This window comes from Ascidia mentula, chromosome 9 (assembly GCF_947561715.1).
Source record: "Ascidia mentula chromosome 9, kaAscMent1.1, whole genome shotgun sequence".
NCBI lineage: Eukaryota > Metazoa > Chordata > Ascidiacea > Phlebobranchia > Ascidiidae > Ascidia > Ascidia mentula.
The window spans coordinates 2,974,105-2,998,770 of NC_138574.1; the positions used below are offsets into that span (position 1 = coordinate 2,974,105).

The 24,666-nt window shown below is 39.6% G+C and overlaps 1 protein-coding gene across 2 annotated transcripts; it reads right to left on the reverse strand.

The window, feature by feature from the left end:
- Positions 1-133: 133 nt before the first annotated feature.
- Positions 134-22,382, reverse strand: LOC145913574 (uncharacterized). 2 transcript variants are annotated; one of them, XM_083001292.1, is made up of 23 exons: positions 22,221-22,382; positions 21,964-22,052; positions 21,839-21,896; positions 21,450-21,577; positions 20,912-21,013; positions 20,452-20,548; positions 20,004-20,102; positions 18,749-19,114; positions 16,681-16,784; positions 14,547-14,678; positions 13,912-14,032; positions 13,600-13,662; positions 13,392-13,514; positions 10,501-10,650; positions 10,100-10,222; positions 9,449-9,543; positions 5,508-5,589; positions 4,948-5,105; positions 4,812-4,872; positions 4,411-4,541; positions 3,753-3,851; positions 3,367-3,485; positions 134-1,978 (listed from the first exon to the last, which is right to left on the reverse strand). In XM_083001292.1, exons 1-23 carry the CDS (start codon positions 22,237-22,239, stop codon positions 1,684-1,686), a joined length of 2,814 nt encoding a protein of 937 aa, XP_082857418.1. In that variant the 5' UTR covers positions 22,240-22,382; the 3' UTR covers positions 134-1,683. The 2 variants fall into 2 exon arrangements, with proteins under 2 accessions (XP_082857418.1, XP_082857417.1); XM_083001291.1 differs by having other exon boundaries at positions 355-1,978; positions 10,100-10,231; positions 20,461-20,548.
- Positions 22,383-24,666: the final 2,284 nt, after the last annotated feature.

Genomic DNA, 24,666 nt, shown 5'->3' on the forward strand with positions numbered 1-24,666 from the left:
GGTTGCCACAGCGCCGCCTTTTGTTTTTGATCAAAATGCGGGTCACGCGTTATTTTAGTATTTAATTGTACACAAGGTATTTCCCAATCAAGCCTAATAAAAAAATCGGCTTGTTTTGATTCAAAACGACGAGTTCTGCATTTTCAATAACATCATCAGTAACCGATTGACGAAATGTCTCGTCGAAAACGATTGACGTGCAATTACTTGCTTGTCATATTCATCAAATTGTCAAGACAGACTGCCGCCTCCAACTACCTTTAATATAAAAGTTATCAAACAACAGATGACCTTTTAAACAGGCCCATAGTGTCAGGAGCCTGTAGGGTCATCTACACTGAAAATAACTTTTTTGCATGTCCACGTGACAAGAGCATTGGTTCCAAATTTCGAAGTCAGTGCGTCGATTTATTATATTAACACTATCAACACTCGTATAGGGCAAATATAAAGAAACTGGGCGCCCAATCGGTGAACTTTTCAACACAACACATTAACGTGCAGGCGGTGTAAATTGTTTGAGTGGCAAACGTTTGTAAACATTCGACTTGGCAACGTTTGATGCAGGCCGAAGGCGAGAAAAAATATGTTTTTTGTGAGATCATGAACTTTTGAAATGTGTGAAATTTACTTATTTTGTGATAGGAAAATGTACGAATTTAAATTACAGGACACAAAATCCAGTCCCGAAGTTCCACCACTTTGCACGATAAACACATTTCAATACTATTGACGGAAACTATTCAATTTGAAGAACGCACAAATTGAAACCACTTGTCCCATAATGGCACGCGAATTAGTTTTTCCGTTCAAATTATCGATTATCCATCACAGAAACAAGATTAGAGCGGAGTGAATGTGCGCAATACAGTCACAATGAAGATGGCCTGTACCCTTTAATGGCAGAACTTAGTGTGGTTCTGAAGGCGCCTGAAGCGCCAGAATCCGAAATTGAAATGTTGCTTTGTAAATGCGGTTTGTGTAACGTTTGATAAACACACATATCCAAAAACGTCTTGAGCATCACAATACGAGCACGGTTAATGTTACGAAAGGGTCGAGATCAATAAATAATTGCAGAAGGTAAAGACAGTTAAACATGCAGATTAGTTTGAAAAACCACGAGCATTCAGAATACTGCACAAGTACGCGTTCTAAATGCTTACAAGGTAATATCATGCAGCATAAATACAACGCCAAAAACCCTGACATATCCGAAGGCCTTTTTTACAATTTAGAAAGAACGAGTAAGGAGGACAATCATCACCACATTCGTACTTTTAGTTAAAGAAGTTTCATGCAACAGCATATAAAGTTGGTTCAAAACACTAAGGTTTCCCATACCCAGCCACAAACTCGTACCATCTACACAACATGGATTATCTAATCACCAGGCGTTGCTACTGTATAGTGGGCATATATAACTAAACACAGGCAGTCAGTTAACACATGGGTGCCAATGCATAAGGCTGTGGTTACAAGCGAGCACTGACCAGTGTACAACGTTGACGTAACGGCATTCGTACTGATAAGCGTAAACTTGCGCAGTGTTGAGCACTGTAGTAATACTAACTTGAACAAATGAAAGGATACCACAGGTCATGTTATTAAGGTAAGTCAAAAAATTTGGTGCGTATTCTCATTACATCAACAAATCTTGAACCACCTTCTTTTCTATTGCTTTTAATGCGTGCCATTCTCACTTGACGGCGTAACCGTCGAATGACCATTTCCATGCATAGACGAATTTTGTCCGTACGGACGTTTGCGTACTGGAGTGTCAAACGGGTCGCCACCCCCCGCGGGCCCCGTGTTAGTGGGTGAAGGGGTGAATATAGGGTTAAAAGGGGATGCTGGCGAGGGTACGTTGGAATTAATGCGGTATTGAAGCTCCTCAATGCGGTGTTGTTGGTTCTTGTTCGTGTGTTGCTGTTCGTCAAGACTTTGCCTGAGTTCGTGAAGTTCTTGTTTCATTAACCTGCAAGATGCAACAGCTGTAAGTGTTCTATTTGAATAAGAAACTTAGATTTTTACGTTGCTTCTGTGTTGTGCATTCCGCAGCAACTGATGATGCCCTTTTCAGGGCGAAATATATTTTTCTGTTTTTAAACATCGAAAGAGCTGTCTGCAATTTTTGTTCTGTTTATACCCAGCAACTGAATAAAAAACTTACAATGTTTATGACACATATAAGCGAAATCGACTTTTATAAATAAATCGGCTAACATAAATTAGAGGCTTGTTGCTTCAAATACATACAGTAACATTTGCAGTAATTTGCTTTCGCAAAGAAAATGGCAATGACTTGACGAGGGCCAGATACTCAAGCAGTTAGTGAGAAAGCATTACTTTTGAGGTTTTGCATTGGTTTTAATGCTGGGAAAGGGGCCGCAAGTAGCACAAACACTTTTAGCAACAGGAAGTACGTTGAAAGTGTCACGCATTGTTGACCAGACAAGAATAGCAACAGCAAACTATAGACTCCATCAACGTTATAGCTGTCATGTGTACAAAGTTGGGCTTCCTGTTGCGGAAGCGGTCATGGCCGGAAACATGCAAAACATTGTAACAATGGCTCTTGTAGTTTCCATTGTTTGGTCACGTTAAATCCTCTTTAACGCAAAGCGTTGTAAGGTATTGCATCGTAGTTGGGATGACGATGAAGGCACAAAACCCAAGCCAATATGATAGCTTTTTTGAAAACTACTTTTGAAACGGGGATAGAATATATTCATGCCGTCAATCTTTCTTCATGCAAAAATAATCATGAAGTGGCACAACAAAATTTTGCCTGTATATCAAACCGGGAAGGACAAAATGTCAGACAACAATAACGTTCCGGTAACACGAGCCCAGTACCTATGGTCATCCTGTCTATTTTGCCTACACAAGCAAATTACCCTCAGTACAATGTTGATAACATAACACGGATATTAACGGAAGTTGCGCAAATTTGCGCACGTCCGTGCATTCGGGTAAGCACGCATGTATAAAGCATACGCTTGGAGCTCTCTCGCGTAAATATGTACATAAGAACACAAGTATTTTTTGCAGTTATTGTATTAATCAGTTATTTGTACTAATCAAATTGTATGAAATCATCGAAACAGAATACAACTGCCACGTTTTTGGGCAGTTGTTTTTCGAGGTGTTACAGTTAACGTAACGTTTCCTAACCGTGAATGCCTAAATCCACATCAACAATCTACCACAAGGGAGTTTGGTACAGATATCAACATTCAGTGCAACCGCCTTCCGCTTTTCATATGGTGTGCGCTAGTAGGTAATATCCACCATAGGCTAATTCCTCCCAGTACATCGAAGAAATATGTAGTCAGTTGTCCCAATAAAGTTGGTCACTCCTACCTGTGTTCGTTGGCTTTCTCGTTAACTTGTGACGTCAGATCTTCGTTTTTCTGCTGTAAACTGATCACGTGATCGCGAAGGGTTCGAACTTCATTGTGTTGATCGCTTTGCTGTGAAATCTGCAAAAAATCTCCGCGTTAATCAACTCTTGCATATCGGGTCGGTCCAACAGACAAACTCAACCATTAATGTGACAATAACAATGCAACACATAAGAATGGCGTATATTCGGACACACGCATATCCCGTATATGTAAGTGACAGTACGTTAACGTTTACCACGTGTGGTCAGATCTATCATGTTGGAGCAGATAATTTAACGTACTGGAGAGCTGCTGTATTCACATAAAACATTTTTACAAGATTACAAACCACGTTGGGCTTACCTCGAGCTGGCTTTTGTGCAACTCTGCCGTCTTCATTTCAAGCACGGCCCGGAGACTTTTGTTTTCTTCATGTGCGTTTCGGTAAGGTTGCATCAGCTCCTATCAATACAGTCATATAACCGTTATATAAGACAAAAAAAGCTTCTTTGGCCCGAGACGTTTTTACTTATTCTAAACAATCAGATAACGTGATATCACAGCCGGGAATAGAGCAACTTTTTACGCAACCCTCGGTGTTCCGGTCCCTTACTCCAACCAGTTGAGCTACCCCGCCGGTTGGAGTGGATAAAATCGTCTGTTTACACAGGTTGCTACCAGACCATAATAGTAAGGCCGACATGGCACCTAGGCATGAATTCTTGTGAACAAATTAACTTTTGCAAATAATCACGAATTCAAGCTAACTTTTTAACCAAAATTGTCGGATTGGGGTAAAAAAGTTCAATATTTTTTATATTTTAATAGTCTGTTCTTCTGGCACAATTCAACGTAACTTTTATTCAACGAAGTTTCACCAGCTATTCAGCTGGGCTCCCTTGGGGTATGCAGGTGAAACACACAAACAAACTTGGGAGGCCAAGCCGAATAGCAGGTGGAACGTTGGTCAATGAAACGTTCAATTGTGCCAGTATAATGCAATATGCCTAGCAGTGCCCACCTCAACTTTCAGGTCCACGCGAGTTTTCATATTATGACGTAAATCCTCTGTATCGTCTTCCATCGCCTGCTTTTCTTCTGACCACTCGAGGCGCAGCTGAGCAACTTCGGATTCGTGTTTAGTTTCAAAATCTGTTAAAACAATAAATATTTATTCGACGATTGGTCGAAACAGTTTGCATTTGTAGTTTACTGATAACTATGGATTCATTTTCTTTACGCATTAACATATGCAAATCTACATGAAAACAGGATGGACGCGCGATTTTCAGCTTGAGGATTTGAATATTCAACTCTACCAGGTAGTAATTATTTACATGAATGAAAACGTTCAATATGAAGAGTAACACACGACCGTACAAACATAATTATAGACATATGGCTCATAAACTGTGGATTAACCTTCTATTTTCTTTGAAAAGGTCTCATTCATTGCCGTTATCTCTTTCAGATGATCCTCGGCCTACGAGATAAAAAATCATACATATAGTTTACCACACATTGCAAAATAATAGCAAAAAAAATATAAAATGTGAACCTGTTTTGTGATGCGCTCAGTCAAGTCCTGCAGCGTTTCATTCAACGCGCGAAGTTCTCCTTCGTGCTTCTCCGTCAGGTTGGTGACGTCACGCTCGTGGGAGTCGCGAGATTCGCGGACGGCGCTCTCGAGCTCCACCACGCGGGAAGATAAACCCGCTGCGAAACGCAACAAACGAATAAAAAACGGGTACAGCAGTAAATTGTACTTAACAAATGCGTCAAAAGATAATCGTTTTGTTGCTATATTTTGGCCCAAACAACAAACGGCCACATATTATGCATAAAATAATAGTTTTGGCTGAATTACATTGTAGTGTATGGTTAATTATCGCTCAATATAAAAGTACGATGAAACCAAAGCTCACAACATTTGGTCGAACGACTGAATGCTTTTTATAGGGACAAGGCAGAAAATCAAAAGTTGGGAAATGACGTAGGTGTGTTGTATTAATCATGCCGAATGCATAAGTTTTCAAGCAAAAAAAGGTTTTGCGAACAAACAACCTCATTAATTACCATCGTAAGTGAGTCTGTGTTATTTTGTGGAAATTTACTCACAGTTTGTTCGGTCTTGTTCGCCCACGAGTCGTTCCAGGCATTGCTTCGATGCTGCAAGTTCTGGCGCTGATAATCCATCGAGCTGAAAACACAAGGACAAAAATATTCAATCTGATCTCATTCGGGGCTCCAAGGAAACGGAATTCTCGCCGGATGGCAGACGAAACGTCGGTTTCGAATAAATAACTACAGAAATTTAAGTGCCAGAAGAACGATTTTGATTAATTAGTATGCCGGGCAGCAAAAAAAGTAGTATAGTGGAATTAAAGCAATTTGCATTGGAATGTGCCAACGTAATTCTTTAAATTGTGGTTCTAGGCCAAGATTACATAGGACACCCTTGAGGTTGCCAAACAGGAAATTCGTAAATAAGGACACGGCTAGAGTGACGTAATGAGTTTACGCATATTGCGCAAACAATAAAATGATCAAGGCGATGTTTGTTGCATATCTGTGAGTTTGGAAAAAATCAAATCGATAATAAATCCCCCTACACAAAAATATCGATTTCTATGGCAAATACCCGATATATCGGTCAGGACTTGACCTAAGGAAAAAACCCAGGAGACACATAAATTTATACACCCGATGTGGCACGAAAATCATGTTGAATCGCACAAAACACTATTGTGTAGGTTGTTTATGACAACAACACTTAAATAGCCATGTTTAATGCTTGCAGGTTTTGAGAAAAGGTTGAGGATTTTCTAAATGACAAAAGACGCAGCAATACAGGTCTGTAAAGTTACAGCATACCGGCAGTATGATACCGACATTCCATTTTCATGAACAAACCACAGCACACTACAGAACCCAGGCCCCATAACGCCCCTAAAACAGCCTATATGTCCCTTGTAATCTATACACAGTGACATAACGCAGACCAACCTTTTTACCAAACCACCTTCTTATCTTAATGACCGCATCAACTAAATTCATAACCAGAGCATAGAGTAATGGTAGAGACAACATCACCGCATCCAAAGTCGGGTTCCTGGTCCAAGTTTTAAGTGACAGACACACGACGTAGATAGATAAGACCACACATCCTCGCATTGCTGTACTGTGTCTTGCATCTTTTCCGGCACTCAACTTGTGAGCACGCGATCGAGCATCGAAATGCCGAAGCGACATTCGTCTAAAGTCCTGGCAACTTTCTAACACTTTTTAAAACTCATTGTCGTCTTCCTGTTTCCCCGCGCAATCCGCTAACAACGGCTACACAAATATTTAAACCTCCAGGCTCCACAATGTCCGCGACAAGTATAATTGCGTGAACAATAGGTTCCCAGCAATAGGTATGTACGGGCGCTCCCAAGACGCAAGCAAAGCATAGGAATCCCTCCATATAATGTTTTTCTAGGAGCCTCGGGTGTCTGCGCGCCATGAATTATGAACGAGGAACGTCATTTGACTGGATGACGTCGCCCGACGCGCGTTGCCATGGTGATACGGGTTTTGCGATTGGCCGACTTGTGTGTTTTTCGTTAGTGGTTTTGGCGACAATGAAGTGGATGAATGGGGTTTTCATTGATGTGGGTCAGTCAAGCAGTCGCGTACACTGTTTTTTATCCATCTTTTACGTCACGAACAGCACTGGTAAACCATAATACTTCAAACAACCCCTTTTTTAGAACAGCATTAAAATTGGCATAGTTTCGACAATAAAACCTATGTTAATTTTAATGATGGTTGATCTAATATTGCAATGCCTGGCAGTAACAACAGCACCATTATCTTCCTTTTTCCCTTATAAAATCGCAATCAACAAATCGACAACAATTTGCGACCACTTACGAGCGTATTGTCAGATACAAACAAAATCCAGCAACATTTTTGTAAGTTATTTAATAAACTTTAACGCATAATACGACTTATTAGCGCACTGACCTACATATATAAAAAAAAAACTCAGTTGTTAACTAAAATGGGGCATTTTTTCAACGAAATCATACATACCTCCTGGTCATCCTGCTTTGTTTTGTTTGTGACGCAACAAAGAACCGACTTCCCGCGATGGCATTTGGAATGGGAAGTCCCCATTATGAAGCACCCACACAAATACCGGTTATTTTCGCATAACTGCTGACACTTTTCAGTGAATCATTTTCTATGCAAACACAAGCTATTGCAAATAAGCACAGAACATTTTTTTTATATAGCGCAGCAATTTTTCTCAGTAAAAATTACAAAATTGCCGTGGGAAGTTTTGCACACAGATATCCTGGTAGGAAAATGGCTCTGACGAAACTGTTGACAACAGTCTGAAGCAATTACCTCCGGCGAACACGTTACAATAGTTACAAGTACACTGACTATAAAATAGTTAGTTCGCTTTGATCCCACACTGTGCTAAACAAACATGACCATCTCATACCCTTCCCTCTGTATGTCGTGCTCTGTACAGTTTGTCCAACACTGACCATTAAGGGACATTACGACCAACACTTTTAGACTATCTTCGCAGTTAACTTTTTAAATGTAAAATGAAAAGTAAGCCTCGTTTTTAAAATAAGCTCTTCGTAAAGTCGCATACTATATTTAGTCATTGTGATGTGCTCTTCAAACCGGATACCTGACTAACTTTTAAAACGGACCACGTGGCTACCTTGTCTCGCATACGCCTAAGCATACGTAAAACCTGTTTATAAAACAGCTGTGCATGTACACGATTTTGTAAAATACCAACAGTCTTTCTTTATCCTAGAAAGGGTATCTGGTCGTTGCGTAAAAACCAGCGAATACTAAATGACCTTTACAAAAAAAACGCCCATTCGTTACATCGACAGACTACCATTAGTTTGAATGTTTCTTTCCAGAAAATGCATCTCTACCCCACTGACATAACACCTCGCAATATCTCGGCTACCAAGATGTAACTATCGTCCTTAAACCAGCAGATTTTTGTTTCTAAATCGGCCGATAGAACGAGCCACCCTCACACGTTGTCTCGCCCTTTATTAACGCGCAAGGAGCGTATCAGTCGGACAATTAACGTTGACATCGTGCTGGAACGGTTGAATATTAGCTCCTCAATACCTTCCACTGCTTGTGCTTAAACTGTTTGTACACACACAGACTAAGGCCCTGGGCTAGGTTAATGTTTAAACTGCGGTTAAGGCGGCGTGAATTCGTATCATGGCGCGCCAAAAGCGGCTCGTTTGGCCGTTTTACGTCGGTACTCGAGCCAATATCGCGTTTCTTACAACATGGAAACTACGGCTTTGAAGCAGGCAACAACAGAATCAATGAAAAATTTACGATGGTCTCGTTTTTAACACGTCGTTACGTTAAAATTCGACTGTTGCAGACAATGGTTACGTGTGGTAAATCTTCATGCTTGCTGACAGCTGCAGAACCAACATTTCGGGACAAGTATATTCTAAATGTTCCTGCACTGACAAGTCAAAATCAACTAAAAACCTGACTAACTTTGCAGCAGCAGCAGCAGCTGCAACGGCAATCGACGTTTGAACAACATACCGAAGTACAAAACCTCTATTACTCAATGAAAATCAGATATAAAACAACGGCTCCGCGTGATAACATTTAACGATCGTGCGTGTGACTACATATGATCTGACAGGGCGTATGTAATGGCATGGAAATGCCCACAGATAACAACCAAAGTGCTGCGTATCTATCGTACCACTAATACTGCAATGAGAGTGGGAGTGTAGTGCGCAACCGGCCTACTTCCCAGAAAAGGGCTGTTGGTTGCTTTATATATTGCATCTTTTCATTGGGGGCCACCGGGGTCACACATTTGCGACTATTACTGTTTAAATTAATTTATTATTATTTTTAATAAGGTACAGTAAGGTGTGGTGCGAACACGAAGACCTAAGAAAACCAAAACTCTCCGAGACAGGCGACTTTAAAAGCGAGCAATACGCCCTGTGTACGCACATGTTTCGATTTGAAGCCCTGTGATCGCTTACCTTATTAACCACAAAATCCAGCAGGGTTGCCATGGCAACGGCGCACTGGGCATTTTTGTCCTGGGTCGGTTTGGCGACATCCGGACTGCGACGACCTGAAAATAATTTTTTTAGCATTTTTAAGAATTTTGCTGAGCACTCTTGAAGGGCTAACGGCGAATGTATGTGATCAACATTAAGTGTTAAATGTTGTGGTAAAGTACAACAGATTGCCGTATAAGATTTGGGCCAGATTTTGTATTGTACGTGAACCATCCACGGAAAAGTGCACATTCATCTAAAACAGGACACATTCTCAGGGGCAGTCAGCAAACAAAACATAAATTTGTCTACGTAAGTCAACATCCTGCGACGTATTTGGGCGGCATTGTGATGTCACAGTGCGCGAGGATACAAAAAGTCAGGTTGAGTAATGTGAAGTCTAAGTGGAATGTTGGGCCAACGACATTCTTACCCGTGCAGTAAACAACGTGTCATTACAAACACTACAGTTCAACCTACACTGGAATTAATCCACACACATTCCCAACGACTAATTACTTGTACATCTTAATAATACCACCCTAAAAAAACAGTACAAATAACTTCGAAACCCCTCAATTAGCAGTTTGGTGCGTAAACGTCTATTTCTAGTATTTCAAAGTCATTTACTTCGTTTGGTGCCGGCTTTCGTTGACTTATTGGACGTGGACCTCGACCTCGGTACATTAACACTGGAGACGGAGGTGACAGAGGTAGATACGCTGGATGAAGATACGGATTGTGTTGAGCGAACTGAAGAACCTGCGAGAGAAGGTTTTCCATGTTATTTTTTTCGTTTCGGACCAGTCCGACTACCGATTTGGGGGGTATAAATATTGAAGGAACATTCCTTCTTTCCCAGGACTCGAATGTAAAATGGCTTTTTGAGGATATTAAACGAAATTATATTGTACTAAAGTTCACAAATTGCTATCAAACAATTCCGGTAATCACTCCCCATTATAGCCGTACGGGTTTACATAAATGAAATACAGGTTTCCATAAATGTACCAAAGTTATTGTAAATTTACCTTGAGGTCGTTGCAGTTTAGAGTTCGAGCGATTAGACAATGACGCGATCCGTGACGTCACAATGCCATTGGTTCTCAGTGACGACGATGACGTAACGTTGGGTCTGGTGGTGGCCGGCCGGTTAGGGTCAAATTTTGCGGTTCGACCTGCTGTAATGAAACGAAATAAAATCTTAAACGGTCGAAAAAGCGATCAAACGTTTGCTAACAATGATTATAGCTACAGACCATGTTGTTCATGTTAGAACACAAAAAGTTTGAACTGCATCGTTTATGTTTTTGCTATCTTTAAATAAGTTGTAATTAATGTTCAAGTTGTTTATTGTTGAAATTTACAATTTACACGAAATTACATTTCTATATTATAAATCATATAAAATTAGAAGGTGAAAAAAAAGTTTGTCCAATAGTGTCATATACAACACTGCAAAAAAGCACTTCGAACACCATTTTAATTATTTTTAAACACAATCCGAACCCATATAACAAAGCATACATAGAAGCCAGTACTGTTTTCACAACGACAATCCACAACAACAGGCGACACCAAAAATCCATTATCCTGCATTAGCAACTAACTTACTTTCAGTCACAGTTTCATAATGCATTATAAGCTGATACGTTCGGCTGTAATGCATTTTTACGGGTTTCTGGGGCTTGCTGCGTTTAAACCCTTTTAGTAAATCGTATTCCACAATTAACGCTGGCTGTTAAAGCGAACCAGGTATAAGCTGGCTTAAGCAATAACTTGGATGGAGCCTTTTGCTGCTGTACAAACAGTGGACCCCAGGTCAGGACACGATAGACAAACACAACACTTTATTTCGGCGGTATTGATACGTCATAATGCGCATTCTTTAAAGCGTGCGCCGCGTCCTTTGTGCCTCGGGTAAAAAGGAAAGCAGGAGCGAGAGGATTTCGACTGGAAAACAGCAAAGCGCGTTTGGTAAATTTGTCTTTCCGGTGGTGGTTTATTGATATTGGGTGTGGGGTACGAGTAGTCCTTTGTGAATTAAGCTCCGTCTGGAAACAATTGTACTTTTCGAGTAACCATCAGAAATCACCCCGCAGTTGCAACCTGACAATCCTTTAAATACATAGTTATGGAGTAACCAGGTACGCTGATTGCCCGCTGTCAGGGTTCTCACTTAGTAATGCGGTGCCCTTTTTTGGGGCTAACTGCGCGACTTTTTGCGTAAACCATATACACAACCTTGAAACATATACGATGTAGGTGAAGTTAACAACAAATTTAGGAATGATTCAGTCGGACCTAAACTGATAACAAATTTAACCAAGAGCGCCACCTTGTGGTAAAACAGTCATCAAATATTGATCACATGATTATTTTTTACTATTTTTACTGTAACTGCAGTAGCTATAGTGAAACATAATAAAGAGTGACAGAAAAACCAAAGGAATTGGATTATAAATAATTTAGGAACAACTTCAATACGCGTGTGTCACATTAAACAGGTCACATGCTGGTGCATTGTTTCGTACAGAACAATATACATTATTGTGACGTGCACATGGAATAAACGACACAAAATCGATCAATCGATTAATTTGTTTTTACACATCTCGTAAGACGCTATCACAATAATGGAATAAAGAAAACCAAAGCATTTTGTCACATCATGTAACGTATTTAACCATAGGCGCCAACTTCAACAGTCCAGAATATGGGATTGCAAAAATGTCAGGATGTCCAAACTGACCTGGGTCACCGAGGTCGATCGTGAAAGAGCGCTTATTGGTCAACATTCTACGCATGAGTGCACATATTCCGTCACTGCCTGGTGGCTGTCTTTCTTCTGTTGTTGGGTGAATTCTTGGCAGTGATGCCATTTTCATCAAAACCGAATCACTTTAAGTAGGCAACGGCCTGACCTTGCTGTTTGAACTAAATTAGGCGAAAATTATGTTGAGAAAACTGATGAAATTCCAGACAAACTGTCTTCGCACTCCTTTGCCCTAAATTATTCAATTTCCAAAAGCCCAAACTGTCACACAATAAAACCTTTTGCGGTAGAAAAATCCTCAAGATTTTTGTAGTTACGCGATACATACTTTGCCCCTCAAGCTGCAACCAAACACTCAAGTTATTATAACTGCGTTATTCTTGCAACACTTGACATATAGATTTCCAACACCGTCAACCAGGCATCACACATACCTTTACACACAACTACGTGCACGGCTTAAAAAATCGAAAGCCCGGGAAAAAAGGGTCCGCACAGTGCACTTGCTGTAGATTAATAAGCGCATGCGCCGCGTGACGTAACAATTAGACAAGCCGCGGTGACGTCATAATCGGTGGTTTATACACGTGGTCTTAATTTGGGGACCACAAGGTAATCGAAATGTAACATTGATCCTTGTAATGTGCATTAAAGTAGCTTTAGTTTAGGCTTTGTTGATCCTTTCATAATTATAACTTGTGTTTCCATGTAGCTGCACTGATTAGACCTCGAAACAGTGACCCTGTATGTAAAGTGTACAGGCTAACAATTGTCAGTAATTTATTCAATAATAAAGTATTAAATCCGCTCAATGTCTGCCATTGTGGTTTAGTATAGTGTTTCTAACCAACCAGCCTGTGTCAACTTGTTCATTGGACCCTCAATATTTTTTCTTTATTGGTTTCTTCTGCTCCATTACATTTTACTGAGGTTCTCAAACTGAGCAATTTATTTAGGAAAAACACAAGAGGTACTGCCAAGTCAAGTCAGTCTTCTTTGACAGAGTATTGTTAACATTGGAACAAATCGTCCCAAAAGATTCATAATAGGTACGTCGCAAATGTCACCAATCTTTTCAAAGTGGGTCGCACTCAAAAAGGTTTGAAATTTTGGTTCAAATTTTGTTTGTTTGTTTATTTTACTTACCACTGTGTTTTGGACTGTCAGCTTTGCGTTTAGACGGTGTTAAAGGGGCATCGGCGCCCTGCTGTGCTTTGTCGGTCCCCGGTGTAGTTAATGTTGACGAACTTCTATTGGCAGGACGAGGTACTACAGCAAAAGACCAAAAAGATTAAAAATAAAATAACATTTACTTCATGTAGTTTACAGAAAAGTTTTTTTTTTTATTGCTTACCCGAAGACGCGGACGTTGATCTCGATTTGCCCGCCGGAGGGGGCAAGAGAGACTTGCGCGGCGCTGGCAAGAAACGTGACAATTTTTATCAGCATGAAATACATTTTTTTGAGAAAACATACAGCGTACGTTTTGTAACGGAAGACAGAACGAAAGCGGCCTAATATCAGTTACGTAAGTGGTATATCATTGAAGTTTTGTCATTGCTCAAACGTGTCAATAAACAAATATTATTCCTTAGCAAGGTTCCACATGAGTGATTGGGTAAATTACGTGAGAATGTGTATGGGTAGAAATATCAGTACCACTCACCTACTATGCTTTTTCTGGAATTTGGTTTTCTTAGCATGGTGGTACTTGCAGGGGGTTTCATATTCGAAGCTACATTTTCGTCTTGATGCTCGGGGCCCACGTGTTTCTGCGGTGATCTCGCCTGCATAGTAAATTTAAAATTGTGGTATGTGAGTACAGGTTTTGACCAAAGAGGTGGGCGATTACTGAGAATGCAAGGATACGAAAACTAATACACGTTAATCGTAGGGTTTAACATTTACTTGAATTACTACAGCGCAATGTAGATATTATTCAAGAGTCTTAGTGGAAAACTTGGCTGTAATTTACAAAAAAAAATGGATTTAACTATGACTAGATTAATTTAACAAAACACAAAGAACCCTATAATGGTCATTTTTTAGAACCAAATACATGTTTTAAAGGAATTCGTATTGCTAACAAAGTCGCCATGTCAAAAAGTACTCTCTTTAACTAGCGGGGTGAGACGTACCATTAAACACGTGCAAGGAAAAAATGTCGCCGATTCGCACATGAACAGATAGCTGGCGAAGTACAACATCACGCACGATAATTGGGAGGCTGGCGGATGTGGTTATGAACAATCATGCGATATAGTTGCCGTTCCCCACGCAAACGACACAGGTGGTGCTCACCTGTATTCTTGACATAGCGGCCGCATTCATGCGTGGCGGATTGATTCGACCAGACTTTTTCGGCAATTTTCCTTTGTCTGTAGGTGCAGTTGTGGAGTCGTTCGACTTGGGCCGCACATTTCCAGAGCTGTTCTATAGTTAAATACATAAGGAAGATCTTAACGACGTGGCGGCAATTGAGGAACACGAATAAACAAATTGTGGTATATTATCATGACCACAAGTTGATGATCATTTGCAGGCTATCGGAACTTTAATTAAAGAACAAACATTTCAATTACAATAAGACATAAATACGCTCTGTGTCACAGTGCGGCTAATGTAAAATAACAATTATTTACGCACTTTTAGAATATATTTTCTTATAAACCCAACAAGATAGAGTATTTTCGCCAAACAAATATCGCTAACCTTCCTTTCTTATCGTAAAACAACGTTTGGCGACTCAATTTTATCGATATCGACTTTTTGGGGTTAAAATTGCGTCATGAATTATCTGTCTCTGCACAGAACCTATAACATCTTGCGCTGTACAATAACCAGACCACATCGATTGAAATACAATCTTGTGTCTGAGATACAATGTCCCAATGGCAATTACCAAAAACATCCAGTCTACATAATTTGGACGCTTTCCTCTCAGCTGGTCATCGTCTGGCCTTCTCGGCGATCTGATTGGCTAGTTTTTGAAGCACGCAATTGGTATACAACGACGCCTATGAACGCATACCATCTTATATGATTGTTTTTATTAAACTCGTCTTGAGCGCTCGACAAATTCTCGATGGGCCGACAGAGACGCCACTAGACGTCGAGGAATTCATCACTCTACACATCCTGTATGTCTCATTGCCGAACGCACGGCCTGGGCAATGCATTCACACCAACGTTTACAACCACAAGTAGGGCGTGCATTGGTGCAGAGCAGCGCGACAAGGTCTGGGCAATTACGAATTACTTTCGGGTGTGGTTGCAAGGTCGCGTCAGAATGTTGGACGTTGTGCAGAACAACGGTTTAACTATGACCGTGAGCGGTTCAATATTTCCTGCTTAAGCGACGCAGGGCAGTAATTTGTGATTTGCTTTGAGAGTATCTGATTGCCTTCGTTCACAGCTCCAGTTTTATAACATGCTTTGTGGCAATAGACACGACCACTGTGTTATTTACTTTTCTTACAAAGTATAGCGACGGCAAACATTTGTTCAAACAAAATATAGCATTTAGTACAACAGACAGTGATTTCATATTTTTCAATACATTAATATCTATGTTGTAAAAGTAAACTAACACATGCATCTAGTCAGCTCCAACCCAACTGAATTAGGCGTTATTTTATAGGTTCCTGTTTTAGCTGTTGGGTTGTGTTTTAACAAAAACATGGTGCATGAATGCATTGATAATTCATAACGTTGACATGCATAATTTAATGAGAGCTGTTTTAAGGAACTGCCAACATTTTAGAATTTCAAACCAGCTGCCGTCTGTGGTCTGGAAGGCTTTGCATTTACATGCAAAAAATGAAAATTGGCCATAAATTATTTTTATTCATGATCTAAATCATCCTGTACTCTTGTGGGACTATAAGGGTTTTGGAACACAGTTACTGGCATCTAGCACTAATCTTAGGGGCAACCAGATATAAACAAATTCATGCCGCTGTAAGTACAATTTCAACAACCACATATTTCGCTATTATAAGGTTGTATCCTATGTGAGATGGTGGGTGCTTACACAAAAACTAAGTCAACGGTTCCCAACCGGGGGTAAAATTTATGGGCTTGAAGTTTGCAAACATTTTACCATACACCATGTTGTTTTTGAATGGTTATGTTTTAAAAAAACTTGATTTCTTCATAATTTATTGGTTTCACTGCAGTGTTTTTAAGTTTAAAACAATTTCGTTTGGGCATGTTTTTCAAAACTTCTCTTTTTTTTACAACTATTTTGCAAAATTAGTATGTTAAAACGGGGGAACATTTAGTCTTGAAAGGCCGCCACCCTCCAGGGGGTAAACTGAAGAAAAATGCTGGGAGCCTATGAACTAGACAGAATGAACGACTCGAAACAAGCCGGTTGCTTCAGTTTGCATAAGATAAGGTTGATTTATGTGTTTTATCAGGTTGAAGCACTTACCACCAGCGAGAGTGGCTTGCGGAGCCCTTTGCCCTGCTGCTGACGTATCGATGACGTGTTTGTGGTTGTGGCCGGCATTAAAGCGACGTTCATTCCGTCACTGCCTGCAGGTAAATGGGGTTTATTAGACACATTGGAAACCAATATGATGTTAATGCGCCAAACGAGGTCTTTGTTAATGTGCATACAATGGTTCAATATGTTTTAAAAAGGCCGGTTAAAGCTTATTCCTCGCAGGCAATTCTACGGTACATAACCGGTAGAATCACAACCAATCGTCTACCTAAATTGCACCAAAACACAACGGACCACTTTTTGTCGAAGGCGCTACATAGCTTCGGGCGTCACACTCTAAACCCCAAGGGTATCATCAGGTCTTTGTGGTTGCGTTGTGAAGGTATCGCGGCGCCCCTAACGACATAGGCGCGACTGGAGTTATTTGAAGGACGAACCTCCCTTCAGCATTCTACGTAACTGGCAGTGTTTTTAATAGTAGCGCACGCATTAAAAAATACATTGCTTTCTACACATGTGAAACTGCAGAGCCGACTAATGCTTCGATAGTCTATGCAACGATTTTAAAAACTGTTGCGCAGACTAAAGAAACAGTAGCAAGCCTGTAGTGGTCCAGCACCGAATGGGCTGTTTGCAAAGATTTACAGGCAATTGTATAGCTGACAGACACCACTGCAGCTGTATTTCATGACAATTTCGGTAAACCGGATACTCAAAATTATGTTTTAATGATAGGATTTCGTAAACATATAAACACAACGTACCGTTACACTTCATTCGATTATGTGCATACATGGTGTCAGCGGCAGAATGCATATAGTGTAACAACAATTAAGCGAGTTTAACTAGTTCAACGTATGCCTGCGTATCATATAGCTGGATAAATAAAACAACACAAAATGTTAGGGCTGAAAACTAAACACTACGTCTGATTTTAGAAACTCGGAAATTATCCAAACTACAAGCTAGCGTTAAACTCCCTAGGAAAACAGTTTTTAGTACGTGGATCGCGTTCAAACAAGCCTTACTAAACTGACTAGACCATATACTCCATATATAAAAGCCCTGCAAAGTTCCGACCAGTTGAGCATACCAGAAACAGGATCTTCCTCCCATGTGAATAAAGGCACTCGACAAAACCAAGCAAATAAATCGAGCACAAGTGAAATAAACGCGTATGGAAAGGCACTTTAACGGCCACCCGATGCTCTCTACCCGACATCATGCCGCTGTACACAGCATAGACTACACTATTGGTGCAGACCGGTTCCTGGCCGTAGTTAACGATTAAATCGTGTCGTAAATTAAGGACAAAGGTTTTGTAATGTTTGTAAACTCATGCGGCCTTTAAAAATGTAGGTAGTTGTGCAAAAAATAGCTGGATTCTTGATCGTGTGCATTTTCTATTTCAACCACCCATTTTTTATGATAGTGCATTGCAGTAATGGCGCGGACGTCTTTTATTTAATAGTGAATGGTAAGAACCCGTTTGTAAAAGATGTTAGTTCGTGCTTCTAAAGTTAAAATTGCACAGTTTGTACATCATTTGTAAACTATGCAAATGCCAAAACAAGGGCTAATGTTTGTGTTTCTATGAAGCCTAACACATCTAGTCGATTTTGAAATTCCTCGGGCAAAAGAAACCACTTATTTGGTCGACGTTTCGGTCGTCATGCAATCGACCATCCTCGTGACGAAACCGGGTTGACTAAATCTTATGCCTGGAGCAGCAAGTCCTTCACATCAAACCCGATCAAAAACGTGCAACAGCAAACATCACTTTTCTAGAGACTCGGCTTCAAAACAGGATTTTCCACCACATTTGCACATCGACATCAGTAGAGTCATTATTGAGCTATGTGGTATCACAATATGGCTAAGGGCTATTCAAAGAGGTGCAAAAATACATAAAACTTCGTCGACCGTGACATAAGTGGTTTATGACCCCCCAGGGTCCGACCACAGGCTTGCAATACCAAGCAGAACAAATAAACATGCATCGTAAACGGTGATCGTTATACCGCCACAGTTGCTAGGAAATAACAGTGCTCACCTGGGCACTTGGCATTTAGTGTGTCACCCGGACTTGAAATAGACGGCCTTTCCTCTTGATCTGTTACACTGGTGTCAGTAATTTTCGGAAAAATTTCCTCGACGGCATGGTGACACTGTCCAGGCCCTGGTCCCTTGTCAAACGTGGCGTCAGCGGGCTTCCGGTCCGCTTTGTCGAAAGTCAGGTCACCGCGCTTGCTGTGCGTCTCAACATTGAACGTTGAATTCCCAACTACAAAACTTGCATTGGGTGGTGGGTTGGTGGGTGCGTTGTACGTGGCGTTGTGTGGGTGTACACTACCGCGAGTGCCTGCGTCATACGTGGCATTGGCAGGTTTCGAGAAGGTCGCATCAGCCTTTACCTCGTCTGCAAACATAAACAGTGGCGGACATACTAATTTGTTGACCTCCAACAGGGTATAATTAATTGCCAATTTGGGTTCAAAAAAACTGTTTGGATGAGACATTGTGACACCATACCATCATATGTCATTCAGTGATTACCATTCAATGTAAAAAACTGGAGCAACCACTTGTTGTTTTATAACGCCTGGTGAAATGTTTCTCCAAACCAGTGGTACTTCAGACCCTGTTGATGATACCAAAGTGACCCTTTTAGATCTTACAAAAATTTTGCTTCTATTTGAGACATCATAATGCACTTAGGTTGCATGTTACTAGACTGTAATGTGCTGCTGTAAATTGAATACATCTATATTGCATAAGGGTCACTTCTGTGATATCTAAACTACTGTATATAAATACACTTTTTTAAAAAAATTAGGATTTAGTTATCACACAGCACCCACATATATGTAATTTGATGCAGACTCCCTGTTGAAAACCACTACTTTGAACAAACAAAGAAATTGCAAGTTTTGTATCGACCTAATATAGAAATTATGCAACAAGACAGAGGATTGCAGGCATGTGTTTTATTATTACCACATATTTCTGTCAACTACATTTTAATGGCATGGAAACATGACAACTTGCCATCAGTATCACACTGTTGACATTTATAAAGGATCTCTTTAAAATGTTCCACTCTCCATTGAACCAAAATGCATTAGGGTCTGACATTTCCAAAATGTTAGCTTCAAAGGTCTTTGTGCATGTTTTTCTTGCTTAAGGCTAAATAAGGGCTAGCATTTTTGAAACAAGAACAATGTCGAAGGCTTATATAACTACTCATTGAGATTGCCTTTGCCTCCAGGGCAAAACAGTTTTCAATGATAAATTGTTCAACATTGTACCTTTTTCAATGTTGTATGTTGTGTTTGCCGGGAATGCAAAGGTTTCGGTTACTGAGGCAAGTTGATGGCGTGTATGGAAGGGTGTTGAAGATATGACACCTTTGAGTAACAAAAAACCTGCATTAATATTTTAACATCTTAAACCTGGAACTCAAGAACATAAGCAAACATTGACAAAAAAACATTATCCTGTTATTTTGCATTGAAACATACTGGAAATGTTTTTAAATTGCTGTACTACACTGTGGTTTGGTAAAAACAATTGGAGCAGACTACACAGCATTGCAAATGCATTTTTGAAAACCAAGAACGATTTATCAGGCTAGTTACAATTTGTAGCCCTACACAAAACTATTCGAATTTTCTTACAATTACTAGCAGCCTAGAGCCAACTAATTCACTTAAAATTGTTGAAAACAAAGAGTCATAACTTATGCTATAAAGAGACGCCACTTACTTGGTTGGATAGGTGAAGCTGCAATTGATGAAATGGAGAATTGTCGTTTCCTGTCATCGCAGTGCGTTGTGTGAAATGGAGAGGAAACCTGAAGAGATATGAAACTGCTAATGACATGACTCAGCAAATTTACCTGAACATCCTCTTCAACCTATACAAATCTGTCAAAATTGTATCCTGAAGCACAATCAACCAAACTACATGCAAAGTGTAATAACTTGGTGATTATTATGCAAAATTTTGAAGTTACACAAACAGGGACACAAATGGATGTTACATTAGGCCAGAGCTAACTCCTTTGTAAGAAAGTCTGGACAAAAAGATTCTAACAGAAGCAAACAGGTGCTCTGTCCACAAAGCTACCTTTGTATTAGACCAGAGATGGACAAAAGTTTACATATTATTGGTGACAACATCACTTGGTGTTGCTGCTTACAACAGTTGTTTTCACCTGTGGCGTGCAGCTTGTTGGTGTTTTTGCTACTCTCAAATCCATCCCATCAGCAAAGGGAATGGGAGAGGCTCTGAAGTCGTTCTTGTCTTCATCAGTGGTCTTCGCAATAGTGTGGCATATTAGTATGGAACATACACATAATTTTTAAATCGACCTGTCTGAAATAAGACTTCATACTCTACTGTAGGTATAGACAACAACCTATGATGTTTAACTATCGTCATCTGCACATTTGAGTTTACAAAAACAGTCACCATCAAAATATTGTAAGGCATAAAAATAATACTGGTAAATTTTTATTTGAATATGCATTTACTTTTCAAGAATTTGATTTCGATTTTTCAATAAAATGTTGATAAAGCCTGTCAGTAATGAGCCAATGTGCTGTACTAAAACCTAATAATTACATGTCAATTGTCAACTCATGCATATCCCTTCTTGAAACAAAAATTTTAGTGTCTTAAACATCCATAACTGACAATGCTATAAATTACATGTGTAATTGCTTTAGTGCAAATAACAAAAAAGTATTCACTTTTTCAGGAGTTTGCATGAAAAATTGCGAACTATTGATGTCACATGCACTTTCCAAATCAATTAATGACAAGGAAGAATCACCAGCATTAGGAATTTCATTTTCTAATCCATCACTGAACACTACATCTGCAAAACAACAATGGATTCAATCACAATGGGAATTATGGGAGACATTCACCCTTTTGTCACAAAATCATTTTTTTCAATTTTTTCGTACTAGTCAGGAATATTAAGACAATAAATGTAAATAGATTATCCACCACAAAACACTTTAAATAGCAAAAATGGGGAATTACAAGGGTCAGCATACAACTTAATGTCTAAAAAGCAAAAAATCTTACTTAAATTGAGCACTACATACAAGCACCACTTTTTCAATATGAATACCTGAACACTCTTGACCGCTTGTATTTGCCAAATCTTCACAACCATCACTGTTTGAAGACTAAATCAACAAAAAAAAAACAGATAAAAATAGCGAAATTCTCAAGTTTTCATTAAAGTGTTTTTACCTTGACTGGGTTTTGAAGGTTTGCCCATCGTGTTGCAGTGTTGTTTAAGTTTGGTGTTTCACCACCATCCTGGAATGCAACTTTATTCACTGCGGAAAAAATTGCCTTTATAATGTAATTGAACTATTGCTAAAAAGTAACTATTAACTAATGCAATTTTAATCTTATTTTACAGGCGAAAATGTCTCGCCGCACAGTGGCAGAATTACATTGCACAAGGTGCAATAGAAATAGGACTTAAAAATATTCAAGGTCACCTTGATCGCACACCTCCATTTTCCGTGATTCTTCCCTCACTCATGCTTCTGCTGGCGGCATTTCGCTGATTTGTTGCAATTAATTTTGTTTGCCAGCCCAAGCTCGCCATATAACAAAGCACGAACGACACTTGCGGTCACGCACTCGAAACAAGTTCGTTCGACCCGAAAGGCGGAAAAATGAAATGCGTCTGGTCTGTTACTTTAACACCACCGCTGGAAGTATAACGCACGCAAAAAAATAGTTTGGTTTTTCAATGAAAGAAAAATACGTTTCTCAGAAAAAAATGTTTCTCACAGCACCTTTTATTTAAAAAGATTCTTACAGTTGCAATTCTTCATTGTCAATGTTTTTCACACCTTCACTTCAGTTGTAGGCTGAGATGATATGTTTGCAATTTTGTAACAAACAAAAGATTTTTTGGCTTGTGGGCCCAATTTTTTAAATCAGGCCCCAGTTAACAGTTTTTGATAGTCCTTATTTTCTGGTGTTTTTATTTATACTCCACTGTACACTCTACGCCTAAATGGACAATTTACTGCCGTAGGATCCGTTGTTGTTTCAGACCTAGGAGCGCTGCACACCAACATTACAACGTGCGATTGACCATCAGCAAGACCTACGATGATTCAACAAGCGCAATCTCCATACGATCCCGACCATCTCCAACCAAAACCACCACGTTTGGACTGTCCTCGGGACGTTAAGGTCGATGTGGATCAAAGGAAACGTTCTGAGAACCGAGTTTGCGTTTGCGTTTCGATGGGTTTTGCTTTGGCCAGCACGGCCGGGTGGCCACCTTTCGTCACATGCAGCTTGTCTACGACAGACGGTGATTCTCCGTGAGGAAATCACCTTTACATGGGCGCCTGACTCGATAACCTTTATGGTTTTATCGGTGACCATGCCATTTCATGTTCTTTTATACTGTTCTTTGCGTAGTTGCTTTTTTTTCGCAAAATAAACATGATTAGATTTGATTTGATAGTGCATGCTAAAAAATCCTGCATTATCACGTATATGTTTTGTTGTGTAATTGCTTCTATTGTATAGCCTACAAATAAAAATGTAAAGTAGGCTACAATCAGACCTGTTAACCTGTACTAGCCTACTACTTTTAAGTATAGGCTAATCTCAGTTTAGCGGGAATTCGGTCAGCAAAATGAAAAAATAATACGAACAATATACGGAAGAGAATTCATTTCCAGAAGTTGTGTGTCGAATGGCGGTAGCGGGGTTTCCCGAAGATCAGATTTCAGACCAACGAGGTATACCTATATGGCCTATAAAGTCTGAGTACATGGTTTTTCTGAATCTATGTACGACGTGCCTTAAATGGAATATTTTTCGAACTGTCAAGCACCATGGCAAAGTGTTTCGTTTTGGTGTATATCAAGTTGAGAACTTTGTATTTACTCTGGGGTAATGTAATGAACACACACCATAACAATTGTCCCATGTAGCTACAACAAAACTCTGAACCAGACTTCGAAAAGTTTCACAATATTTGAATAGCCCAAGTGGAGTGTTTGTTCATGTAGCGAAAGAGTTTCGGAAAAAGCACGCTACAACAATAATGCATTATTGCAATTACGGTCGTTTTGTATAAGTGGCAGCAAACACGACATGCCAACATAAAAATACAGTTTAAATGCAAAGTTATCAATGCAAACATAAGCCATTTAGTATCACATGAATTCAGTGTGTTCGTTTTCACCCAAGAATTCGTGAATTATGATTAATATCATGCAATGTAAAGTGCAAAATATACGAAAACAAAAGATTTTACACAATTCCAGGTAAAAATTCCATTGTTCGTTACATAGTTGCAAATCTGCTGCTGCAATATAAGTGTGCAGCTTAGTGTGGGGTCAACGTAGAAAGCTTGTTTAACTAATCAAGTCAGTCAACTGGGATATTTTTAAGACAAGCAAACAAAGCACTCGACTACACGTAGGTTCGACAAGTACCTTTAAAAGGTAAGTCGACATCGGTTACTCAGCTATTTCTGAAAATACCATCAACGTGTACGATACAGCAACCAACATCAACAAAAAGCAATATGGGTTCTACTTTTGAAGGTGAAAATGTTATCTATAATATGTACAAGCACAAATACCTGCTTGTCTACTAATACAAAATACATGTAGCTTAGTCTATTATTAATTATTGTTTTAGGTCATCAAGTGTTGGAGGAAATGAGAAAATTGATGCCCAGTCATTCAAGCAGAGTAAGTTTTAGAAACATAACTTATTACGGCTTTATAAATCGTCAAGGAAAACAACATAGCCCAAATAAGTGCTCTGAAATTCATTATCAAACGTTTCGATTGTATTCACAATTTCCAGCTATCATTTCGCATTAACAATGATTGTAGATTCAATGGAATCGTTTGCTAATTAACTTCTGAGCAGTTCAGCGCTATATTGTTTGTCTTGTAGATT